This window comes from Macrosteles quadrilineatus, unplaced genomic scaffold (genome assembly GCF_028750875.1).
Source record: "Macrosteles quadrilineatus isolate MER2022 unplaced genomic scaffold, UCM_ALF_1.0 Scaffold_19__1_contigs__length_3004403, whole genome shotgun sequence".
NCBI classification, from domain to species: Eukaryota; Metazoa; Arthropoda; class Insecta; order Hemiptera; family Cicadellidae; genus Macrosteles; species Macrosteles quadrilineatus.
The window spans coordinates 2,313,724-2,338,797 of record NW_026542612.1 but is presented as its reverse complement, the minus strand read 5'-3'; the positions used below and the strand labels follow the sequence as shown (position 1 = coordinate 2,338,797).

The 25,074-nt window shown below is 33.5% G+C and overlaps 1 protein-coding gene and 5 non-coding genes across 6 annotated transcripts; 4 read left to right on the top strand and 2 right to left on the bottom strand.

Moving 5' to 3' along the window:
• Positions 1-353: 353 nt before the first annotated feature.
• Trnaa-agc (transfer RNA alanine (anticodon AGC)) lies at positions 354-426 on the top strand. The gene has a single exon. It is a non-coding gene; the product is annotated as a tRNA-Ala (tRNA).
• A 1,429-nt stretch (positions 427-1,855) lies between these two features.
• On the bottom strand, positions 1,856-1,928 carry Trnaa-agc (transfer RNA alanine (anticodon AGC)). Its single transcript has one exon. It is a non-coding gene; the product is annotated as a tRNA-Ala (tRNA).
• Positions 1,929-5,916: 3,988 nt separating this feature from the next.
• On the bottom strand, positions 5,917-5,989 carry Trnaa-agc (transfer RNA alanine (anticodon AGC)). The gene has a single exon. It is a non-coding gene; the product is annotated as a tRNA-Ala (tRNA).
• Positions 5,990-6,691: 702 nt separating this feature from the next.
• Positions 6,692-10,435, top strand: LOC129005289 (uncharacterized). The gene is made up of 3 exons (XM_054434139.1): positions 6,692-6,804; positions 8,159-9,188; positions 9,666-10,435. The coding sequence occupies exons 2-3, from the start codon at positions 8,162-8,164 to the stop codon at positions 9,944-9,946; spliced, it is 1,308 nt and encodes a 435-aa protein (XP_054290114.1). The 5' UTR covers positions 6,692-6,804; positions 8,159-8,161; the 3' UTR covers positions 9,947-10,435.
• Positions 10,436-19,839: 9,404 nt separating this feature from the next.
• Trnaa-agc (transfer RNA alanine (anticodon AGC)) lies at positions 19,840-19,912 on the top strand. The gene has a single exon. It is a non-coding gene; the product is annotated as a tRNA-Ala (tRNA).
• Positions 19,913-24,676: 4,764 nt separating this feature from the next.
• On the top strand, positions 24,677-24,749 carry Trnaa-agc (transfer RNA alanine (anticodon AGC)). The gene has a single exon. It is a non-coding gene; the product is annotated as a tRNA-Ala (tRNA).
• The last annotated feature ends 325 nt before the right edge of the window (positions 24,750-25,074 follow it).

The following is a 25,074-nucleotide window of genomic DNA, read 5'->3' as shown; positions in this document are numbered from 1 at the left end:
AATGGAGATAAACCACGTCTTAATAAAATAAACGAAGTAAGGCCAATTCATATGATACGAACATTTGTAATAAAGGAACCACTAGAATTTAACTTAAAATATCAACAAAAAATGATTCTACAGAATGATAAGAAGAGTGTAACCTTTAAATAACATTATATTTTTTATTAGAATTGCGCAGATATGAATGATAACAGTATCTCTACACTACTGCTATCTGGTAGAGACAGTTCGTATCTAGACATACAAAGGGCGAGGTTGCTCTAGAACTGGACCAGACGTAGCCTGGAGACGAAATGTCAAATGTCAGGTACCTACGTTACGTAGAAACTTGCACCACCCCGGTACCAACTGGGGGCGTAGCTCAGATGGTAGAGCGCTCGCTTAGCATGTGAGAGGTACCGGGATCGATACCCGGCGCCTCCAGATATTTTAGTTTTATCATGAAATTCGTAAAATAGGCTTATGTGACTTGTAGGAAATTTTTTATATACGTAAAACACAAAATTTCACAATTTCTTACTAAACCATTATGTAGAGCTTAAAAAAACAAATAATTTAGTATATTGAAGCGTTATAATGCGCCTAACTGTTACGGAGAAAATTCAAAAAAATTGTAATTTTAAATTCCCATGTTATTCTTATGGAGAATAAGTCAACTGTTGTAGTTTGCTTGTTTATGAACATATTTTGATCAAATTTGGAAAATACATTTTGTACTAAACCACAGTACTTTTTAACATTTTACATTTAAAAAAATTTTTACCCTCCCTGTTGCAGCAAACCTAAGTACTCACTAAACTAATTCTGTTTAAATAGGGAATAAGTGTGATATTTTTAAGGAGACATTTTAGTTTAAATCCAATCAGGCAAATGGAAATTCGCTAAGTCTGCAGGTTTGCTGCGGCGGGGTATTTAAATTATATACTGTACTCCGATCGCAACATTTGGGTGGTTTAGGGGAAGAAAACACCACCACTTAAACCTGCCTTTAAAAAACTTCTCAACAGCTGAGGTTTGCCGAATTATAAATCAGCTGCGTCTTATAAGTTAGTAAAAAAGTAGTGGGGGAACTTCCTCTCAAAACGCTTAAATTTTGTGAACGGGATATAGTGGATATAGTACCTCGCATCTACTGTAGAGCGGTCATATGGTTACAGGGGTATAACAAAAGTTTTTACAGATCTTATTTCAGCTACATCTATCTATACTATTATAAAAAAGAGGTGGTTGCTGTATGTGTGTATGGGAAAAGTAAACTCGAAAAATACTGGTCGGATTGGGCTGAAATTTGGCATGATGATAGCTCACATTCCCGATTAACATATAGGCATATTCTTATTTCAAAAATCCTTTCGGGCTCCGCCCCAGTGGCTCTGGAGTTTCCCATGTTAACCTTATGAGAAATGGAATTATTGAATCTTAACAGCTGTTTCAATTAAACAAGTTGGTTATGTTCTATGATGTTCAATAGCATTAAAGTTACAAGGATTACCAACAGGGTGCAGCACTATTATTTCTTTTACATTTATGACAACAGCTAATTTGCAACCAAAAGGTGAGTGAGCGTAGCGAACGAACTTCAACCTGGAGGCGAGTTAGCGTAGCGAACGAGCTAACCTGAAGGCAAGTGAGCGCAGCGAACGAGCTCCAACCTAAAGGTGAGTGAGCGTAGCGAACAAACTTCAACCAGGACGTGATTGAGCCATGTGAACGAGATAATCTTGAAAATTAAGAAGTTAAACGGGGCAAAGCCCGCGGGTTACAGCTAGTTTTTTTATAAAATATAATATGTTAAAAACAATCGATTTTTGTTCATTTTATTATTACAATTCATGAGTAACACCAAAATATCTGGAGGCGCCGGGTATCGATCCCGGTACCTCTCACATGCTAAGCGAGCGCTCTACCATCTGAGCTACGCCCCCAGTTGGTATTAACAGTTTGCAAAATCATTATAAAATAAGTTACAGGTTGTTTTATTTTTAGTTCTCCAATAACATGTCGCATCATTGCTAGGAATGCTAATTCAAAATTTGGAAATAACGTAAAGTAGGTATACACAACACAATAAAAAATTCATTACTGTATAAATGTTCAATTAATGCAATTTTTGCTATACAATTAGATGAACAAATGAGCCAAAATAAATGGCTAAATCGATTCCCGTAGTATAGTTTGCTGGAGATTAGCTAGGGTGCAAGATACAAAGTCGCTCACGACTATCGGGCTGGAAGAATCTACCCAACCAGCGATACTTTGCAAAATATGACAAATTCTTGGATATCTGAAGGGTAAGACATACCTTATATTCTTCCAATCCAAACAAACTCACTTGAAAAAGTTTTAACTACAAAAAAAAATTAATTATTAAGTTAACATATCCGTAAATTATTATGGAATTATTTATCACGACCAATTAGTATAAAAGACTTTAAGTACGAAGTACAGTTCGTATGTTGTAGAGGCTACGGCATGCCAGGCTGTAGTGGTTATAGGGACATCCATTATGGATAAGCTGCAATACTACCAACAACAATGTAGATGTATAAACATGCAATCCTTGGCAACTTGCCTTGCAACACCGTTGCCGACTAATCATTTATTGAGTACTTATATATACACACAACTATGTACGAAATGACACAATAAGCACATTCATAACTTGCTTTTGTAAAGGTAATGTATTTAAAAAAAAAACTAGGATAAAGTAGTGTATTCGATAATAAATTAATTAGGGTGGAGTGGGGTGGAACCAGGGGGCAAGTGTAACCGCAGCTTATCAATCAACTGATAAGAGAAGTTTCAGCTTAATTGCCATCATTGTCTGGACCTTGTTCTAAGGTTCTTAACCTTAAAAAGCTAAATAACATATTATGAAAAAATGTACTTTTTGAATGTTAAAAAAGGTTCCATGCGACCTTTATATGTAAATTCAAAGATTAAACTTTGAAAATTTGTTGTATTTACATTTTAAAAGTAAATGTAACAATATTTTGTGTACTAACTATTGTTTGCATGTAGATTCAGAATATCACTTCAAATTTATTACATTTATCACAACTTCGATTTTCCAACCGTGGTTACACTTGCCCCCAAAATTTTGCTGTTCGGGCAAGTGGAATATTAGTAACAGTTCTAGAAGCTGAGAAAACGGGTTTTTTTTTACTAACTTGCCATGACAATATGTGCTAGATTTTAAAACTAAATATTAAAATACATTGTTTCAAATGAATCATGTGCCCAGAGAGTTATACTACAACCACACACAATGAATTGTACTATTTTTCTACAATTTCCTACTTTAAAATATCTTTCAATTTTACGTTTCTTTACATTTTACAAAGTTTTCCGCAAAGGTCTACAAAAAAGTGTTTATAACTCATTATTTTTTTATAATTAAAAAAGTCCCAGAATTTCAGAAAGTTTCCCAATTGACCCACTTGCCCCTCATTACTATCCTATCAATGCGATATATTGCAATATATACAGGGTGACAAAAAAGTCTGGAAACGGTTTAATACCTTTTTTACCTGAATCCGTTAGAAAATTCAAACCTTTCACATCAACTTACATGTATGAAAACTACTTTTTCCAAGCATTGTAATTTTTTTACCTCTACCAGGGGACGACCCATGAGGAGTAGGTACATAATCTTTAATATAAGCATAGGTTGATATGCACACCATTTTAAAGGGTTAGTCAAGTGGAGTTCATTGCCGGAAACCGCGTCCAAAAAGGTTCATCCGTTACAAAATGGCAGCTGTCCAAAGTTCTTGTGAAATATACCTGCACAGGCCTTAGTATGGGCAAATACTCGTATTAAACATTAGCTTGAGAGCTTAGACTGTATTTTAAAGTCAACTAGCTCATAGACTAATAATATTCAATCATCAAAACAAATTTAACCGGGTTTTAGATTTCCCTGCTAATGTTGACTATGAGTATTTACCAATACTAAGGCCTCTGCAGGTATATTCCGCAAGAACTTTGAACTGCCGCCATTTTGTAACGGATGAACCTTTTTTGACGCGGTTTCCGGTAATGAACTCCACTTAACCAGGCCTTTAAAATGATGTGCATATCAACCTATGCTTACATTAAAGATTATGTACCTACTCCTCGTGGGCCGTCCCCTGGTGAAGGTCAAATAATGGCAATGACTGCAAAAAGTAGTTTTCATACATATAAGTTGATGTGAAAGGTTTGAATTTTCTAACGAATTTAGTTAAAAAGATATTGAACCGTTTCCAGACTTGTTTGTCACCCTGTATATATATAGGCTATATAATTCGGATATGGCTTGCCCCCAGGCAACTGAAACCACAAAACAATTTTTTTTACTTATTTTTATTTTTAAGAATTTGTTATGGTACAAACAATTTCACAATTACAAGTATAATATTACCTAAGCAATGTAAGGTCAAAGTTGAACAATGCTAAAACCTGGTTCCACTTACCCCACTTCCTACACATACACCCTAGGTAAATTAGTTAAACTAACTGAAAGAGAATTTTCCAGTAGAATGAATTTCTTATTACACTTATTATTATAACTAACTTTTACTAAACTAATGTATTATTAGTGTTATGTACTAAACTTCTCCTCAAATTTACTGAGTTTAAAAATAAGTAGGAAAATAAGTTGTTGCGAAAACACTTTTTTAATGATTGATATCGAATGGTAACATACTGTTCAGTGGTTTGTGTAGCCAAAAATCAACATAAATACATTTAGTTTCCCATGCTGTGAAATTAGTAAACTTGTGGGAACTGAGACCACTTGGAATACCCGTTGTGATGTGCCTCGCATGCCCGGCTGCGCATGAGTGTGCTCTCCGACTTAATTATGAGTAGAGTAGAATTGTCTGCGTGTGATTTACTGTTTGGTTATAATACTAAAACATATACAAGTTTTGTTTATGTTATACTATGTAAACAAATCGAATTATTTGGATAAGTTCAATATATTTCGACTTGTTGAAATAGAAACTATGTATTGTACATAAACCATGTATAACCATAAAAATGTATTCAGATTAACCATTAGGACTATTTAAATCTAAAAGAAGTCAGAAATTTTTGCTATCCAATTTATTGAACCTAGCATCATAGATTAAAGGGGTAGACAATTCTACTACAGTACCTATACTCCTTTAATCTATACTAGAATTATAAAAATAAAAAATAAAACAGGAGTGAGAAAATATTTACAAAGTTTATTTACTTTCTGACATATTTTTATGGTTTTAATTATCACAAAACAACCGGTTCAAAAAAGATTGCGTACAAAATTAAATTTGCAAATAAAAAATGAGACTACGGCACACGACTAGCAATCGAGCTACACGAGAGTTGAGCGGACTGCAGCTTAACAAATACAGGCACTCCGGGATGTCGGTGGACACCAAGATGCAAGTTTCGTGACGGATATCTTTGAAAACTGTTAAATCGAATCATATGGCTAGTAAAAGTATACGCCATTGTCACAATAATGAAATACAATACTAGTTTAGTAGAAAGTAAGAACGCTCAAGTTTCTTTCAAAAAAAATAATCAAATATTCTATTATCAATACCTTATATTGAAGAGAACCAAAAATCTAACTTTGAATTAATTTGTGTTAGAATCCAACATGGCTTGTGATTATGACAGCAGACAACGTAAAACATGATCAACTTGACGCCACTTCAGGGATTGGAGGAATTACGAAGCCATATAAAGATTGAACGGATACAGAATTAGCTTGCTATCAAACGTTGGGGGTCTTGAATATTCCCCCCGACCACCACATTAGTCTTACATAAAGAATTAACGACATTTCAGTTACATATTAAACAAAACTTTTGATCACTACCAGCACCAAAGTTTTAGACTGGGTGATTATAAATATGTAATATCGCAAAACAATATATCTGGAGGCGCCGGGTATCGATCCCGGTACCTCTCACATGCTAAGCGAGCGCTCTACCATCTGAGCTACGCCCCCAGTTGATACAACAAAGGTGCTAATATTATGATGTTCGTCTATGTCAATACAGTTTGAACTGTATAAAAAGTCAACAAAAGACATGACAACGGACACCTTTAAAAGCCACCAAAAGCAATAGTGATCGTAAAATATTACTAACCCAAATTAAGCTTTTTCACCATTCCCACCTCTACCAACAAAACCGAAAAACCCGGAAATACCAAATAAAAAATATCAATGAAAAGTCCTGCTTCTCCTGTGTATAGATACTTAATTATTTTTGCACTTAGGGTAACAACATCACCTAACATCAATTTTTTTATCAATATTTATATATTTTATTTATGAAATAGATGTAAGCTGATGTTTGAAAGAGGGGTTTTTATTAGCTACGGTACATAGCGATATTTAAAATAACCTTCATACAATAATGCATACGGGAAGAAAGTAAAAAGTGATCAATTCATTGATTAAGTAGTAATTAAGTAGTAGTTAAATAGTTAAATACCAATAAATAAGTTTTAGTATTTAATATGTTAAGAATTATGAAATATAATTGTTATAATTGAAAGCCACGAGTAAAATATTTGTGTAATAATCTTCCATTCAATGTGTTGGTTTTATTTTTGTTACTTTATACTGTTCTTAAAAATGCCACTCTTAAATTTAAACACAGCTGTTTGTTTCTTTAAGAAAAACACAAATTTCATTTGTGACACTATTTTTGTGAGTCTCATTTGTTACACAAAATCATTTATTACTTAATTATAAAGTTTCCTTGGACTGTATTATAAAGAAAACACTTGATTCAAAATTGTGAATTTTAAATTAAGGTAAGTGAGTCTACAATCAGTCTATGGTAGAGCATGAACCTTAACAAACAGCATACTACACTCATTGGAACATTTACAAATTTTGTTTATGTATTAGTTTTGGTTAAGAAATATAAATTAACCTATTCACATCCCACTTCCTTGGTAATTTTGGATCCACCTTTGCTAATAAGCAATTGTTTCAAGTTGTTTTTCTTAAAGATTTTTTAATAAAAGATCCAATAGTTTCTGAGTTCATGTATGACTTTACCTATATTTTTGGTATATTACACTGACACTCCACATATGCAAAAGGCTAAGAACCGTTTTATAGACGTGATTCAGAGATGTAACTAACCCCAATATCTCTTTGACGTTTCTCACGAAAGAGTCAATATTATTTTACACTGTTAAATTATATCATTAATATAGTACTCTCTATGAAACTTACAATCTTACTTGTGGTTAAGAACATTGGTAATTCCTCTAGAATCCATTTACAGAAATGCACCAAGTTGGGGCTCTCCTTTACGTTCAACGCCTAGTAGGCAGAAGATTTCCTCTCAGCTTCAAAAAATAATGTTGCTTGTTATCATAGGCCAACTCAACAGTAACTAACAGAGTCTTCATTATTCTCACAAATCTTATTTCTCTTGTGAATTTTGACTGTTTCGACATTGAAAGATTGACATTGAAACAGTCACTAGTAGGTTAGGTTATCCGGTAATATAGAGTTTGCTCAATCAGATCACATAGGCTATTTTACTAGCTGTGGAAAAATGAATGGCGGATCGCCATGTTAGTCTGTTTTGCTAAATAAAAATGCGCAAAATCTTTAATATATTCGTTAACTTGCCAGTAAGGACAATAATATTTGTCACGCATTCTAACAAAATATTACGAAGACGGATCCTAACCACTCTGGGGGGGGGGGGGGTAATGAGCCATTTCACTCCACTAAGTAGTCTGCCATGTTGGGGTGGCATAATGAAAGTTGTTTCGTCACGATAGACCATGATGGAGACATGGCACAATACCAAGCTAGTTGTTATTAATATATGTTTATATTTGTAGCCCAAAAATTATTTTTCTTACAATGTACATGTTCTACCACTGATTTGGGAAAGCAAAGTGGCCAATTCGCGTACTTTGTTAAAAGGACAAAGCATTATCATATTATTACTGCGCAGTTACTAGTGTTGACCACTCTAGACAGTATACCTCGAGGCCGGGGATTATTTAGGTACCAATTTACTGGTTACAATACAAGAGTGTCTCGCATTAATATTTCGTTTAGTACCTATATTAAAATAACTAAGATATAACTTAACACATCACATATTACATCTTATTCCATGTTACGAATTTATTTCAGAAAATGAGTGGATTATTAATAAGTAACATTAAGACTGAAATTACAAATGTGAAAATCGAACCGTCAGACGAGACCAAAAAGAACCCAAGTATAACAAGCTGCAGTTTTCAAAAACAGAGCTACCTAGAATTCGTCAAGCGTATGCAGTTTAAATGTTTTAGAAAACGTGATCACCCAAATGAGTCTTCTGCTACTTTGAACAACGATACAACCCAGAAGATGGTTATAAAAACCGATAGTAGCATTGTTGTAAAAACTGAGAATACAGTTGTAAAAACTGAGAATACAGTTGTAAAAACTGAGAATACAGTTGTAAAAACTGAGACTACTGTTGTAAAAACTGAGCACACATCCCAAGTCTCTTCTGATGATGAAGTTGAAACCTCCTCAGATGAACGCAAACGCAAACACCCGAGCAGACGGTTGGAGAAAGAGAGGTTTCTTTGCGATGAATCTGAGAGTAAAACATTCAATCGGCGACTGAAGAGACGCGGTCTCACTTGTAATACATTTAAATGTGAATATCCAACCATGCAACTGAAGGTAAAAGGATGTGATATAGAAAAGCCTGGAAGGAATCAGCTAAACAGGAAACCAAAAGTTGAACGACTGGATAATAACACATATGGACGAAAGCGTCAAAACAAGGGGCTTCACGGAGAGAGTATTGAATACGAGACGCCAGCTAAAAAACCACGACTCGTAAATCGCAAGAATCTAGTGGTGGCTGTCGTGAAACATCTCGGCCTATGTGTGACGAGGCGTAAGGGACGAAAGGGGAGTAACACACACAAGGAAGGACCACGACAACTAGGTACACCGACCTTGCTAGATTTAGACGCGCCTAGTCGATCGGACGATAAGTCTGGTGGGAACAAATCTTGCTTGAACTATGAGCGGTTGCTCAGAGAATTTGTTGTACATAAAAAGGAAGAGGTAGAGACAGAAGGCCAAACATTGTATGAAAAGAGAGTTTGCGACCTACTGAGAGATCCTGCTCTCATTGACTTCTACATCCCTCCAGCTCAAGGTATACCTTCATTTTCGGTTTACTCAAAAATATTTCTTATTTATAAATCTTACTGATATGATAACGGTCGGCACAAAGATGAATATGACGTATGTGCGTGTAGGGTACTACGAATGTTTAGATGAAAAATGCAGGGAATGTTAATTGGAAAACCAGAAAGATAAATTGTTGAAAAATGGTTTAACCCCGAGTTTTTATGATAAGTAAAGTTCCAATGTTTTGACATATCCTAACATATAAACACTATTAGGGTCAAAATCAATCTAATTTGATATCATAATTCACAATTCATGATACCAGCCTTCTTTCTGATTTGAAGGCGAGCGCTTTAACTATTATTTTGTCATATCGGTATCATATCTCTCTTATTAAGTCTGTGAACGCTTAGAAAAATTGTTAAACGCAATCCTAATTTCAACACTTTATCTAGAGGAAAGGTAAATGCATCATATGCTCAGTATTTTTTATTGTTTGCAGTTGAAGTAATATTCCAACAAACGGCGTCAGAACGAACAGCAGAAGAGACCTTAAGGAAGATCTGCGAGTTCAGAAAATGGCCAGAACCAGTAGTAAACATCAAGTGTTCAGGGAAAGTCGGATTCTTCGCCTCATGTACTGTGAAAACCTTGAGTATTCGAACTAAAAAACCTGCTTCGAACGAAGACCTGGCGAGAGAATTGGCCTTCGTGGCGTGGCTGGAATGGCTAGGTCTTGACTTCCCAAACCTGGCGAGTGCAAGGGCAAACACTTATTTCTAGTGATTTTCTGTGGGATAACAGTAGTCTACAAGTAGTACTGTAGTGATGCTATAACTAGGTCTGTAAGCAAAGACATAATTCCTTTAAGCTCAAATTAATCATATAATATTCCATAAGTACGAATAATTCAAAATTTTCATACATTTTCACTGTGATTAGAGAGTAAGAGGAAACAGTTAGTTGTATTTGTAAATTATGTTACTGTGTGAACCAGTCAGATTGCCTAAAATTCTTCGTGAAGTCACATAAATAAATAATTACTTCAGCAAGTTTGGACAATAGGTTGACATTGGTAACAGATCAGGTAAATAGAGCATCATTTCTATCTTAGCTAGGAATATGTTTTTGTTTAACCACAAAGAAGTATACAACTGAAGTTGGGGCAATGTTGTAACTCCATCGCTGTAACTTTAAACAATTAAAATTAAAGGTATATTTGATTCATTCATTTAAAGCATAAAACTGTAATTTCATTTAGATAATACTAAATAGTGGTGTTATGAAAAATAGCAGAAGTGTAACAAGATTATAATTTATACCAATTAAAATAATTGTTATATCAGTAAAAAAATTAGTGGATGAAGATTCGGCAAATGCTAAGTTTGTAATTTGTCTGGATAAAACGGTAGTTGTCAACTTATAATATGACAATCAGCATCCTAGAGTGAAAATCCCTAACAAAAACTGCTCCTTCCTAGATAGGGTAAATGCTACAGTTATTGGCACCTTAACGGTAGGCTTCGGAAAAATCTACCACAGCTCCTTTTTGCAATAGTTTTTTTAATATCTACGTTTTTTTAATCATGTAGCAGAATGTACTGAGAATACTGGGATGTATAAAGAAAATATATATATCATTACTTAAGTTTATTAAAAAATTTAAATGTTAAAAAATACAAAAACCATAGTTATTGGCACCATCAACCATAGCTATTGTCACATCTTGGCACAGTTATTGGCACCTATAAAAAAAGTCTACAAATATTACATTTTAAGCGTACTAAGGTGGTCTCTGTTGTCTTACGTGATGTAACTTATGCCTAATCATATTATAGTATATAGAAGAAACAATGAAAATTATACAGTAAGTAAAATTAAAATCCTTAAAATTGCTCATGGTAGGCCTAGTTTCAGTTCTTTGGCAACACCTTTACCGAACTTAATACCGTCTTTATACATATTAATTGGTATTGGTTCGTCGTAATCAATACCATCAAAATATTTCCTGTGAAATATTTCATTACAAAGTTCACATTTCATCTTTTGTAGGCCTATTTTTTATTCTCTTTGTTACGTATTTGGTCCTGATTGGGGCTTTTCGACGGAATTTTAATGGTTTTCCACCCGGCATGGATCATAAACATAAAGAAATGACGTTTTTGGCCCGAAAATAAACATTATTTAACATTGAATAAATGGAACTCCCAAAACATATGTTAATGCTATTAGTATAGGATTCGGGCCAACAACGTCATTTGTTTTTGTTTATGATCCATACCGGTATTTTTCTAGGATTCGTGGTTTTAAACATAATATAAATCGGTTTTTGGTTTACCCTTTTTTAATATGGTAAAAATTAGTTATGTGAAGCTTTGTATCTTTATATATATAAATTAAGTATATTGGCCTAAATAAATTATTTTTTATAGCATATACTCGTGTAACCATGTTACGATAACTTAGAGACTTCCATGACAGTAAATGCTGTTACTGGCAGTGTCACCTGTTACAAGTGACTACAGTCATTGGCATGCCAATAACCACAATAATTACCAGTGCCAATCGGCATTAGTGTATTTACCACAGTTATTGGCATGCCAGTTACCACAGTTATTGGCAGTGCCAAGGTTGTGCCAATAACTAAATCACTACATATTTTAGACACAGTTGTTGGCACCCTCATATATTAGGTAATTTTAAGTATATGGGTAAATGGGTGGGGGGAATAGACAAATCAGTCCTTCCTAATACTAATGAAATAATGAAAACGTAATTTTTAACGTTCAGTTTTAATAGGAAACAATAAACAGGTATGTAAGTCCTTGTCAGATTCTTAAGGAAATGTGAAGAATCAATAAAAATCGGCTAAGCATTTGAAAAAAAAATCTGTGCAGGTTGGCATGGCCTCTGGAATAACCAAACACACACTGAAGTACAGTGAACTCATGTGGGCATCTCAGCAACTAACTCCCCTCTTCCACCGACTTTTGCATTTATGTGTACGAGGCTTTGAAAAAAAGGTGAAAATAACTATGGTAGTGCCAATAACTCTAGCTCTTACCCTAGGACGTGACACACACTTTTCTAAACTATTTAACTTATTTAGAATTAATTTATGGCGTTAGTGTTATGTTATGATATGAATTTGAAACTTGTAAATGTATTTTTGCAATGTAACAAGAAATAACGGCTAGTTATGAATCAGGTTACTTCTAAATCTTGGAGGACGAAAACCGATGCAAACAATTAAAAATGTTCGATACATTTATATGACTGCATGGATTAACAAATTAAAATGGCTTAAAACTTCTTTAACCGCTATATGTTACGAGTTTTACAATGTATTAAAAAATATTTCGTTATCGGTTATTTAGTGGAATTGTATTCTAAACTACAGTATAACGCAAGAAATTTGTTCAGGTTACATCTTACGGTAAACAAATTCCAATCTCAAATATCCGAAAGTTATACTTGCATCTTTGTGTGCGCGAAAAATGAAGATTTTATAAAACAAGTTAGGATGTTTAATTAAGTTAGCCGCCTGCACACCTTACGAAGAATTACAACTAATATCACTAAAAATATACTTAAAAACTTAGATAAAATACAACACGAATAGTTGAGGAAAGGTAAGGTTTCGTTGAAAGTTGAATGAAAAACCTCATGATTAATAGTACAGTAAACCAAAGGTGTCACAACCACCCTGTAGTTTTATTTTACTTTGCAGCTTAACATATAGTGTAAAGTAAGAAGTTGAGCATAAGATTTAATCAGATTTCATAAGCCGTAAACTACTATAAATCTTCGTAGCAAAGTAAATACTGGTAAACTTTGGTAGAGAGTCGCATGATGGATTAACAGCTTTTATTGTGAAACTTTGGGAGAAGTTGATCGGATGTTGGATTCTTTCAGCGGTTAAAAGTTTTAAGGTCTAGGAGAAGACAAATATAGTTTCGTGCAAAAGTAGAAAGGTTCTCTTTCAAAAGCATGCTAAGATTGCCAGGTTAAAATGCATACGATTTTCGGTGTGGCAAGTGTAGTTTTGGATTCTACGTATGTGTATAACAGTTAGGGCGAACTTATGTCAGGTACAATTGAAACTTATCATGAGGCAGAATAAGGTTGGCATGATTCGTCAAACGTAAATAAATTTTAAAACAGATATAAGTGTTCAAAGAAATAAACACTTCCATAATAGTTATCAATGGATTCAAAGAATAGGCCCCTATTACACGAGGTAGCCTGGCGACGTCGCCAGCGGCAGTAGAAAATCATGAATAAGGCTTATAGAGATAGAGTCAACGCTTTATGGGGTTACACAGTCCAATTTGGTGAAACGGCAATCCCGTACATACATCTAACCCTTATACCATTACACTGTCACTGACGGGGTAACTAGCTATAACTTGTAGTAAACACAATGCCTAATTATTTTTAAAGCTTTACTGAAATAACAGTGAAAGGTGAAAATGGCAATATCATGGCTCTTGGCGTACCAGGTTTCTGCATTATTAGGGCCTGCTTGTAGAAGTTTATCGTTGAAAGGTACGATTATGATATGGGCAGAAACGCCGTACCCCTCTCAACCTATTGAAGTACCTAAAACGGATGGTATTTAGCATGTAGTAAGATTAACGTAATTCTTTCCTAAAGGAGTTCAGTTTATTAAATATTTTTATCAAGTCGCGTCGTACAGAAATTAGCCGTTTTCAATGACAGCTGACATCAAAGAAAGTAACTGTTTACCAAACTCTAATTTAGAGCAAGGAAATTACGATCAGCTGATTTTCCCTAGCTCTCAATCAGATCTCCATTTGCCCACCACGCACGCTAGTGTTTGTTAACAATTTATTTCTATTATTGAAACCAGCTGTTTTTACTGTATTTATAAACATGTGAACAGAAATATGCATTGCCTAGTGTGCTAGTGTGCTGGTTTGCTGTGTTTTAAGCTTTTAGTGTGTGAGTTTACTGAACAATGGGCATAACCTTAAGGGGATATGGCAGTGAAATAATGATTTTTTTTTCAAAAAAGTTATTTTTTAAATTTGTCTATTATTTATTTTATAAAGCTAAAAATAAGAAAAATTGATCAAAAATAAAAAAAATATATTTTTTTGTGCTTAGGCTATATTAAGAAAAATACGGAAAATATTTTTAAAAAGTCCGGTCATTGACTTATTTTGGTAATAATAATAATAATTATCATTATTATTAATATTAATAATAAAATAATTAAGTAATAATTACATAATAATATAATAAATAATAATAAAATGCTCGCATAAACAAAAAATTGATCCATAACTCAACAATAAGTATCACCATTACACAGTCAAGTGCAACTTTAGCGTGCGATTCCCGCTAATCAGTTTTTTAACGTTTTTAACTACTAAATTTAATGAAGATATAAAACGGTTTATGCTACATGATTCAAATTTATACCAAGTGTTTAGAATGTTATTATCTAAATAATTAGGTAGAATTGTAAATGTATGTCTATTCTAAAGTGAAAAAAGATTTTTTTATTTTCTCAGAAAACCAATTTATTTATTTTTAATTACAAAATGACCCATAAAAAATTAATAAATAAAGATACTGTTATAATTCTACCTAAATATTTAGAGGGCATTATTCCCTGCAAACTGATGGTTTAATGATTAAAATCCAATAATTAGAACTGAAGTTATATCAAATTTCGTTAATTACCTAAAAAAAAAAAAAAAATATTAAGGGTGTACTTAACGAAAAAGTTTACTTTTAACTATGTTTATACCTATTTTTATGCCTATAAAACATATGGTATAAGTTTGAAAGACCTAGTGATAATGTTAAGGAAGTTAGCATTTTCACTGCCATATCCCCTTAAACCTGGACTAATTTTTACGTTGTTATATAGGTTTACTATAGGCTAACCTTTTTGCTTTTGCTTTTACATTGAAATATAGTTAATCAGGAAATATAATGGTTTTAATTTTACTGAGGTCAGTAATTCTGTATGTATTTTTTCGACGTAATGAAAAGTATCGTTTGTAGCTTGTACCGAAGGTGATTTTCCAGCACTTAACCATTGACTATACAACACCAACAACACTACACAACAGTATAGTAGTGTTATATAGTCAATGACTTAACTCAAATTATAAAATTACTCTCACAAGCTTGGCTTTGCCTCGCGCGTGAATAATTTGGCTTTGTCACACACATGAAACTTGGGCGTGCACCGGTATATACCACTTTCGGTACAACAGTAGCAATGAGATATACTATTTCGTCATACTACCATTATTTGTTAACTAAATTACAAAACAGATAATTTCAAGAATTGTTTACCTTTAGTTAGTTATCATAAAATTAATCCCGTTATGTTTTTCCATTGTACTGTATATGAACAGCTAAACAGTTATTTCCGTAAGTTACTTAAGAGCGATACGTATTAGCTAACACATCATGAATTAAAAATCTTAAAATATATCTAAGGTCAATCAAATGTAAATGACGATTCCATTGTTGTGAAAAATTAAATTTGAAAATATAATACAGTAAATGAAAAAGAAACTGATAACGATACAATCTAAAAAGTCTATGTAGCTCTTTTACTCACAAGGGAATAAAAACACCTTTTTAGTCCCTAGGAAGTAAAAGTCAGCTGCTGTAAACTCGGTTGTTAACTAACTTTAATTGTAATCAATAGCAAAACGAAACTATGTATCGGTTGTAGCTTATAGTTGCATTCTTGTGTCAATAATTCAATATAACAATAGTTTTATCAGTCTAACATTCCATCCCTATGTTATAGTTGTCGCCAGTTTTCAAAATAAAAATCATCTTAGTTGTTGTGTTCCCCCGATAGATAGCGCTGATCTAAATCACTAAATTTCTGTCGAATACACAGACTATTTCAGAAATTCAAACTAATGGAATGACTTATGGTGAGCTATAACAACTGTTATGACCCATCAACTTGGTCAGCAGCAATAAATAAAGTTGAAAATTGAATTTTAGACCCTAGCGCATTCCGTGACTGGCTTACACAACTATTAACTTAGATTTTACACTATTGACTTTTTACACAATATAACATTTTGCACTATCTGGGCATTAATTAACCAGTTTGAGAACAATCTTCTCTGTCCCAGTTATGTCTCAAAACCTATCAAATCTACAGTGTCCATCCTATATACTGTAACCACATAGTACATCCACATAGTAATGCAACACTTAGCTTTATAGAATACTTATTTATCTTCGATATGTGGTATAGTGTTAAACGTTACACAATATCGTAATACAGTAATACCAAGTAGATTGACTATTGGATACTGAAGTAGTATCCATATTCAAAGGTACTGTAATACCAAAATGTCTACCAGAAGATGATTAACAACAGTATAGTGGTGTTATGGGATTTGAAATTCCATATAGATGGGATGTCTACTTCAGTAACCAATAGTCAATGGTATAATGCACAAATACTATAACATCAACAAACACGGTATGGATCATAGGTAAAACTAAACAAATAATGTTACTAGCCCGAAAGTAAACATTATTTAACATTGCTAAAATGGAACTGACTAAACCATATTATGTTAATCCTGTTAAGTATAGGATTCGGGCCAGCAACGTAGTTTGTTTAAATGTTTACGATTCATACCGGTTCTGTTCAAGTAGTCGTGCTATACAGACGAAATTGAATCATTTACTAAACAGCTGCTTATTTGAATTAGCAAATTTAAAACAGGCTGGAAGTTGTTTTGAGAGGTTATTTTGATATGAATCATATTTTAGTTTTCTAACTTAGTTTGTAATAGTATATTTCGTACCTAGGGCCGAAAATGAAGTTTCGCTGGCTCGAGATAGATTAAGTTCGAGACGAAGTCGAGAAATTAAAACGATCGAGAGCTGCAAAACCATTTCGGTCCGTGGTACGAACGCTATTGTTCACCACACTATACCCTATTACCACTATTCACTACTAATGGATTCACAGCTGGCATGGCCAGCAAAACTTAACTTTCAGCCACCAATTTACGTATGTAAAAAAGCTAAAAACATCAGAGTGTGGTGAAAAATATTTTTGAAATTAGACGGAAAATATAGTTTATCACACACAAACAGTGTATTTTTAACAGTATATTTTTTATGTGAAACGATCGCTGGTAAAAAAGGTTACTTTATGCCCTAGTGATAAATATATTTTTAAAGTTATATTACTGTTGTAATGAACACATAATTATTGTTAGAGGCGAGGGTTGTAAAAGCACATGTCACGCTCCGTACAGGAGGCTTAGCAATACACGTCACCTACATTAGTGTATCTGACAAACAAAGTTGTTTACTTTAGAAAGTTGATAAACATTTCAACTTGAGCCAACGACCACCCTTGTGGCCAGACAGACTGCGAATTAAACATTTACTAGGTATTTACCTCTAATACTGTTCTATGAAATGGCGACCATACAAAGTAGGTATTTTAAGCCAAGTATGAATGGAGATGAGTGTAGGATGAGTGGCGCGATCTTGTAGTCTTGTTAGTGACTAAGGCCGACATTCCTTATACACAGCTGTTAATTAATAGCCCATACAGCTAATGGCAACTAAGGGACCTTAAGTTTATAGTGGAATCCGAACCACATTTTTGCCTTGGTAATTATGAATTGGTCTAATTATCAGGATAGTACTGCGGATAGTCGTAGTACTCACCCGTGCGGACGTTATTACAGTTGTAATATGTACATAAACATATTTGTATCAATTAAGTCCACTCAATCTATATATTAATATGCATGCATGTTTTTATAAAACCTTTTTCTCAGCTCGTGTGCATCGCAGGGAAGATCTACGCATACTGTTAGAAATGTGTTTTCCTAAAAATGTGCAGAATCCCTTTATAAATTAAAATAGGCTCAAAAATAAGCACAAATAATTAATTAAAAAAAATTTAACATGGGCCTTAAATAGGTCGTCATTCTGGGGACGAAATAACATCGAAATATAAACAGAAAATCAAAACAAATGGAAGAAATATTCCAATCACATGTTTTATTTACAGCGTGGGGAAAAAATAGAGAAGTCTGTACATTACATATTTTTGGTCGAGTTTTCGACCACTGGACGACCTCTAGTCCAGCTAGCTGGAACCCGCGGGCTTCGCCCAGTTTGAGTTCATAAGTACTGTATTAATAATTAAAACTATTGATTGCCGTACCGGTTTGAGTGGCATTTCGGAAGGATTTTTATAGTTAATTTAAAGAACAACATTGGACTTAATTAACTGTCAGGACAGAGCCCTAGTACATTATTAAAATAAAAGCTGACTATTTACTTTCAGCCTGTGGTTTATTGGCTCTACGCATGAAAAAATCAGCTCTATTGGGCAAGTAGTTTTCACGTTATTGACATACTCCAAACATGCATTTCTACAATACCAGGTGAACACTCATTCTTCCCGTACGTGGACGAAACGAAGGTAGTGAATTTTAAGGCTGAGCTGATAGTAGTAAGGCGAAGGTACTGGCTGGCACACAAAATCGAGCAGGCGTGGATGCTCTAACAGTGTCTTGCGGAGCAGCCGATCATTTTGAGCATGCCTGAGGCTTTGTCGCATATGTGGTGAATATGTTGTCCAAACTTGAATGACAAACCAAAAAAAAAACACCATGGCCTCTTTTGGTTAAACTTCCAGAACAGGCTGCCATCTATTTTAAAAAGTAAATACCCACGCCGCAGCAAACCTGCAAACTAAGCGAATTTCCATTTGCCTGAATTGATGTACAATTAAAACTATTTAAGTGACATCAGGTTAAATTTGTACCTAAGTTTGTTGCTACAGGGAGGCTAATGTGTGTGTTTTTAGTAAAATATTAATAGCTTAGTATAAATATAAATAAATTTGATCAAAATATATCCATAAACAAGCAATCTAAATGGGGGATTTTACAATATTCCCCATAAAAAAATGGGAATTTTAAATTTGCAATTTTCTCCTTAACCAATACCGCACATAAGCACTTCAATATAGCCTAGTTCTTAAATTGGGAAATTTTGTGTTTTGATGGTCAAAAATGAGATAAACAAATTTTTACATCATAAACCCCTTCGTAACACCCCGTTCCCATCGTCCCATCAATGCTGGTTCAGGAACTCATTTAAGTTTATACCTTCAAAACAAATTACATCAAAATCGAACAACAATTACTCAAGTTATCACGTTCACGGACACACACATATATATATAAATTTTAACGAATAGTGTTTTTGGCCTCTGGGGGCATCAAAATGAAAAAGTAAATCGGTCCCGGGCTCAAGACTTACCATGAGGCCTACGTAATAGCTATACTTCCGATAAAATTTAATTTGTTTGGTTCATTGAAACATAGTATATACATATCTTTGATCAAGGTTGGTTTTCAATTAAACTAGCTGTTGGCCCGTCCTACGTGCATTTTTTATATCCTTTTCTCTCACATTGATAGAGAGGAAGTCCTTTCAATGTAAATAATTAAAGAAAAGTAAGATTCGAAACAAATTTAATGAGTGTCTTACGGAGCTATTGTATTATTGTGAATCTGGTTAAATTATTACTTATTGACTTATTCGAATATTTATCCATTCTTGTAGAGCAAGGTCCTTCAATATTTTAAATCAATATACCTTCTGACACGTTAACTGGGGGCGTAGCTCAGATGGTAGAGCGCTCGCTTAGCATGTGAGAGGTACCGGGATCGATACCCGGCGCCTCCAGATATTTTACGTAATTGTAGTACTAATAATATTTTGCTATTATTTGTTTTACTTTTTAATATCATATAGGTTGTACGTACTAAGAATTACCAATTACATGCTTATGGGACCACGGGCGCGGCGACGGAGACTTCATCACCCATGGCAGTGCTGTAGGCCACATGACTATGCAGGGCCTCATTGAAAGATTTTTAACCACAATCACGAGATAATTTGAGAATTGGAATTTTATGTACTTGCCTTAGTTTGTATATGTTAACAGTTGGCTTGAAAGGTTGCTTAATGAATACATGTTAAGTACGGTGTTTAATAATTTTACAATATCATGAAAATTTGTCGTATTTCCAACTTAAAATAAAGTTTATTTAATTAATATACTATCTGTTCCTGAATACAAAATTGTGTAAACCCATATCAAACTTTACCTTATATTTCATGGTATTGTCAAGTTGCATAGTGTTTCACAAATGAATAGTTAAAAGTAATTTTAGCATTATTTGCTTTATTGTGTTTATCGTAGAGCCAAAATACTTTTTATGAACAGGTTAAACTCGAAAAGGGTTCAACTACCTTTAAAGGTTTAAGGCTCAAGTATATGTATTTCTGTGGGAAAATGCAATGCAGACGAAGTAATTAGATAGGGGATTATACGAAATACTTAAAATCAGTCCCTAATTCGTTTTATTGGATTCCTTATGTTCAACACAATGTAATCATAAACACTAGGGCAGCAGATACCGACTTACAACCGGGATCAGCTTATTATAACTTACTAATCATTGTTTAACAAATACACCTACGTTTTTATGTAAACATTTGACGTCGTTGGAACGTAGGCCTACTACTCGTATTGATAATCGGCGGTTGGCAATGAAATAAGTATACTGAGGACTAAACACTCACTGAAATCTCCTTTCCAACCTTTAGCCTCATACCTGGAACATAACGGCAATAATTAATCATACACTTAATACTAAGTAGAATCACACAGCCACTGTTAAAAATATGGCAAACTACTATACAATTCATACATATTATACACTTCATACTGAGAAGAATCACACAGCAACAACTATCAATAAAAACTACTATACACTTCATACTGAGTAGAACCACACAGCCATTGTCAAGAACATGTACACTACTATACACTTCATACTGAGTAGAAACACACAGCCATTGTCAAGAATATGTAAACTACTATACACTTCATACTGAGTGGAATCACGCAGCCACTGTCAAGAACATGTCAAACTACTACAAACTTCATACTGAGTAGAATCACACAGCCATTGTCAAGAATATGTAAACTACTATACAAATCATACTGAGTAGAATCACACAGCATAAACTTCATACTGAGTAGAATCACACAGCCATTGTCAAGAATATGTAAACTACTATACACTTCATACTGAGTAAAATCACACAGCCATTGTCAAGAATATGTAAACTACTATACACTTCATACTGAGTAGAATCACACAGCCATTGTCAAGAATATGTAAACTACTATACACTTCATACTGAGTAGAATCACACAGCCATTGTCAAGAATATGTAAACTACTATACACTTCATACTGAGGAGAATCACACAGCCATTGTCAAGAATATGTAAACTAAAGATACAATATGGAAATTTTGTCAAGATTTAAAAATTACTCATGAAACAAAATTAAATTAAATTAAGGGTGAACCTGTGTAGGCTCGTTTGTAACGAAATAAAAATTCGTCGAATTATTTTGTTGAAAGCGAAAAATAAAATGTACAGTAATGCTTAACTTTTGAATTTTGACAAAATTTCCAGCAATTGGAAAATCTAATCACAAAAAATTTTCCAAAATTAAGGCGTTGGCAAGGTCACAAAAACCGCATTATTTGTTACAGTTTCTTAAATTAGGCCTATAACTGTTTTGTGTGCTCACTCTCACCTTAATCTTGGAACAATTTTTTTGATTAAAATGTCAAACAGCTGGACAATTTTTCAAGATTTCAAGAACATCGGTTATATTGACCTTAGGCGAATAGGCTTTGCCATGTTTAGCATTTATTTAAGATACATATTAACATGTATTTCTTATGGAAGGACTAATTGGATAAGATCTTAATTACATCTTGTAAATGGTTGAACGAAAATAGGTACATAATATCCTTTATAACTGTTTTGTGTGCTCACTCTCACCTTAATCTTGGAACAATTTTTTTGATTAAAATGTCAAACAGCTGGACAATTTTTCAAGATTTCAAGAACATCGGTTATATTGACCTTAGGCGAATAGGCTTTGCCATGTTTAGCATTTATTTAAGATACATATTAACATGTATTTCTTATGGAAGGACTAATTGGATAAGATCTTAATTACATCTTGTAAATGGTTGAACGAAAATAGGTACATAATATCCTTTTCTTGTAGGAGATATAATATTCTTAATTTTCTAATTTAGTATAGGATGCAAAAGTTCATTGTTTTCGAGATATTTAGGAAACCCCTAAAAATAGTGCCTAACAACGGTCATTTCAGACGCCATCTTGGATTGAGAAAAATTACATCCAAATGTTTTTTGGGTTACTATCATCTTTCAAAATATATTCAGTTTTTGCCTTAAAAACAAAAACACGAAATTACATATCGGCCTACACTAAAATTAAAAAATCGTCATAACATATAATTATTGACTTGACAGTAGGATTACGGTGGGCATAATTTTTCTTTATATTCAGACGAATATTCATTCAAGAATAACGTTCGTTATTCGAACATGTGACATACTGTCATACGCGCATAGTTCAGATAATAAACCGGCATTCGCACAGTTACCTGTTGTCATTTCCACGGTCAATAAATTCAAATTTAGGCCTCTAAACATCGTCCCTCACTCAACTATTTGCATGAATTTATAAATATATAGAAAATAGTTTATTCCATTAGCCTATAGACTGGTTTATACCGCCTTGTATTAATAACCGTTCACATGTCCCAGGACGCTCCCTAACGTCCATTACTCCGATTAACTTTGAATGGGAAATACTGTAATACTATTTTAACCCTTATCTACCCTACTTGGCACTCCTAGGGGAGACAGAAAACGACCCATTCAACCTGAGCTAAGGAGGGTTGGACCACTCAACAAATCCACCCCTCACAAGTAAGTCTATTCCTTTCCATTGAAACACCTCACGAATGGATATTAAATTAAATGTCGGATACACAACGACCGATATAAACTAATATGATAAAATAAACTAACCTCATACAACATATGTTAAAAACCTATGATATGTTTAAAGCATACAAACTGATTACCTATATTAACTTTATAGAACTACTCCTGACGAATCACCTAATTGCATGTTGCTGTTTCTTATAGAAAAGGAGAAAACACTTGGTTACATCTGAGAATTTTAAATAATAATTAAATAAAAAAAATCCAATTAAACCTGTCTACGAAATTTAAAAATCCATTGTTGAAGACTTTTTTCTTATTCACATCATTTAATTAATTATTTATCATATGTTATTTGTTTACTTTTCAATATACAGGGTGATTGGTACTCAGTGTGACAAAAATTTTTTGGTGTAAGTACAAAGTAAATAAAGTGTGATGATGCATGTTCCATGTCTAAAAATTAGCTTCCCAAAAAATTATTTTATGTTTTTCAAAAATAACCATGCTTTTAAACTTAATACACCGATTTCTCAATTACCTGTATATGGATTTGAGTAGATAATGTCATTTTCGTGTTCAACATTAAATTTTGAATAAGAATAATACAAAATGACAGAGGATCAGTTGTAAAAACTCCATTGGAAATAGATTCAAAGATAAAAATTAGGATGTTTGATACAAATTTAAAAAACTATGGTCTATTGCATTTTTCACAACCTGTATACAATAAAGTGTCGGAATAGGTTAAAAACTGCGCCATTTTATAAGCTTTCCAACCATATGCTACACTATTGAGGTTTACATATTTTTTTGTTTGTTTTAGTGGTTTGAATGCCAGAAAACAGGGAACTTTTTTACTGTTTTACTGTTCAAGCTGAAACAAAAATACATCTTTTTCTTAATACATGCCGACTTTCTATGTTTTAAATGTTAAAGACACCATGCTTAGTAGTCTTCAAACCACGAAAGCATACATAAGCAGACATAAAGCTCAATGGTAGCATATGGTTGGAAAGCTTATAAAATGGCGCAGTTTTTAACATATTCCGACACTTTCTTGTATACAGGGTGTGAACAAATGCAATTGACCAATGTTTTTTTTTTAATTTTTATCAAACATCTTAATTTTTATCTTTGAATCTATTTACAATGGAGTTTTTACAACTGATCCTCTGTCATTTTGTATTATTCTTATTCAAAATTTAATGTAGAACACGAACATGACATTATCTACTCAAATCCATTTACAGGTAATTGAGAAATAGCTGTATTAAGTTTAAAAATATAGTTATTTTTGAAAAACATAAAATAGTTCTTTGAGAAGCTAATTTTTAGACTTGGGACATTTTATATGCATCATCATACTGCATTTACTTTGTACTTACACCAAAAAGTTTTTGTCACACTGAGTACCAATCACTATGTAGCCTATAGTGTTTTTCTTTCTTATAATTTAAATATTTTTACATTTCCTAATCCAATATCCATAGTGAAACTATTTAATATAATTTAGTTCTGGTAATGCATGGGAGTTATCACGTTTTATTCACATTGCTATATTTAATACAAATCTATACTTTTACTTGAATCAACTGGGGGCGTAGCTCAGATGGTAGAGCGCTCGCTTAGCATGTGAGAGGTACCGGGATCGATACCCGGCGCCTCCAGAAATTTTGTTTGATCATAAAACCGTTTAAGAATATTACCAAATTACACGAATATGTCCCAAAGCCTGCCACAAAAATTAGTACCCAATTTGTTGCCTCGTATGAACTATATTTATAAGCCGATACGTGAGTGATCGGGCGACAATGGGCAACAATTAGAGCAAAAACGTGATCGATCACATGTTGTGGGCTTTGTCGCTCGGCAGTCTCCACACACAAAGGGCTGTTCATTTATTGACGTCTTACACACTAATCTCACTTCCTTGACAACCAACACCTCGGAGTTTGTGGTTGGCGAGTGACGTGCGAAACACGCATTGCGCAT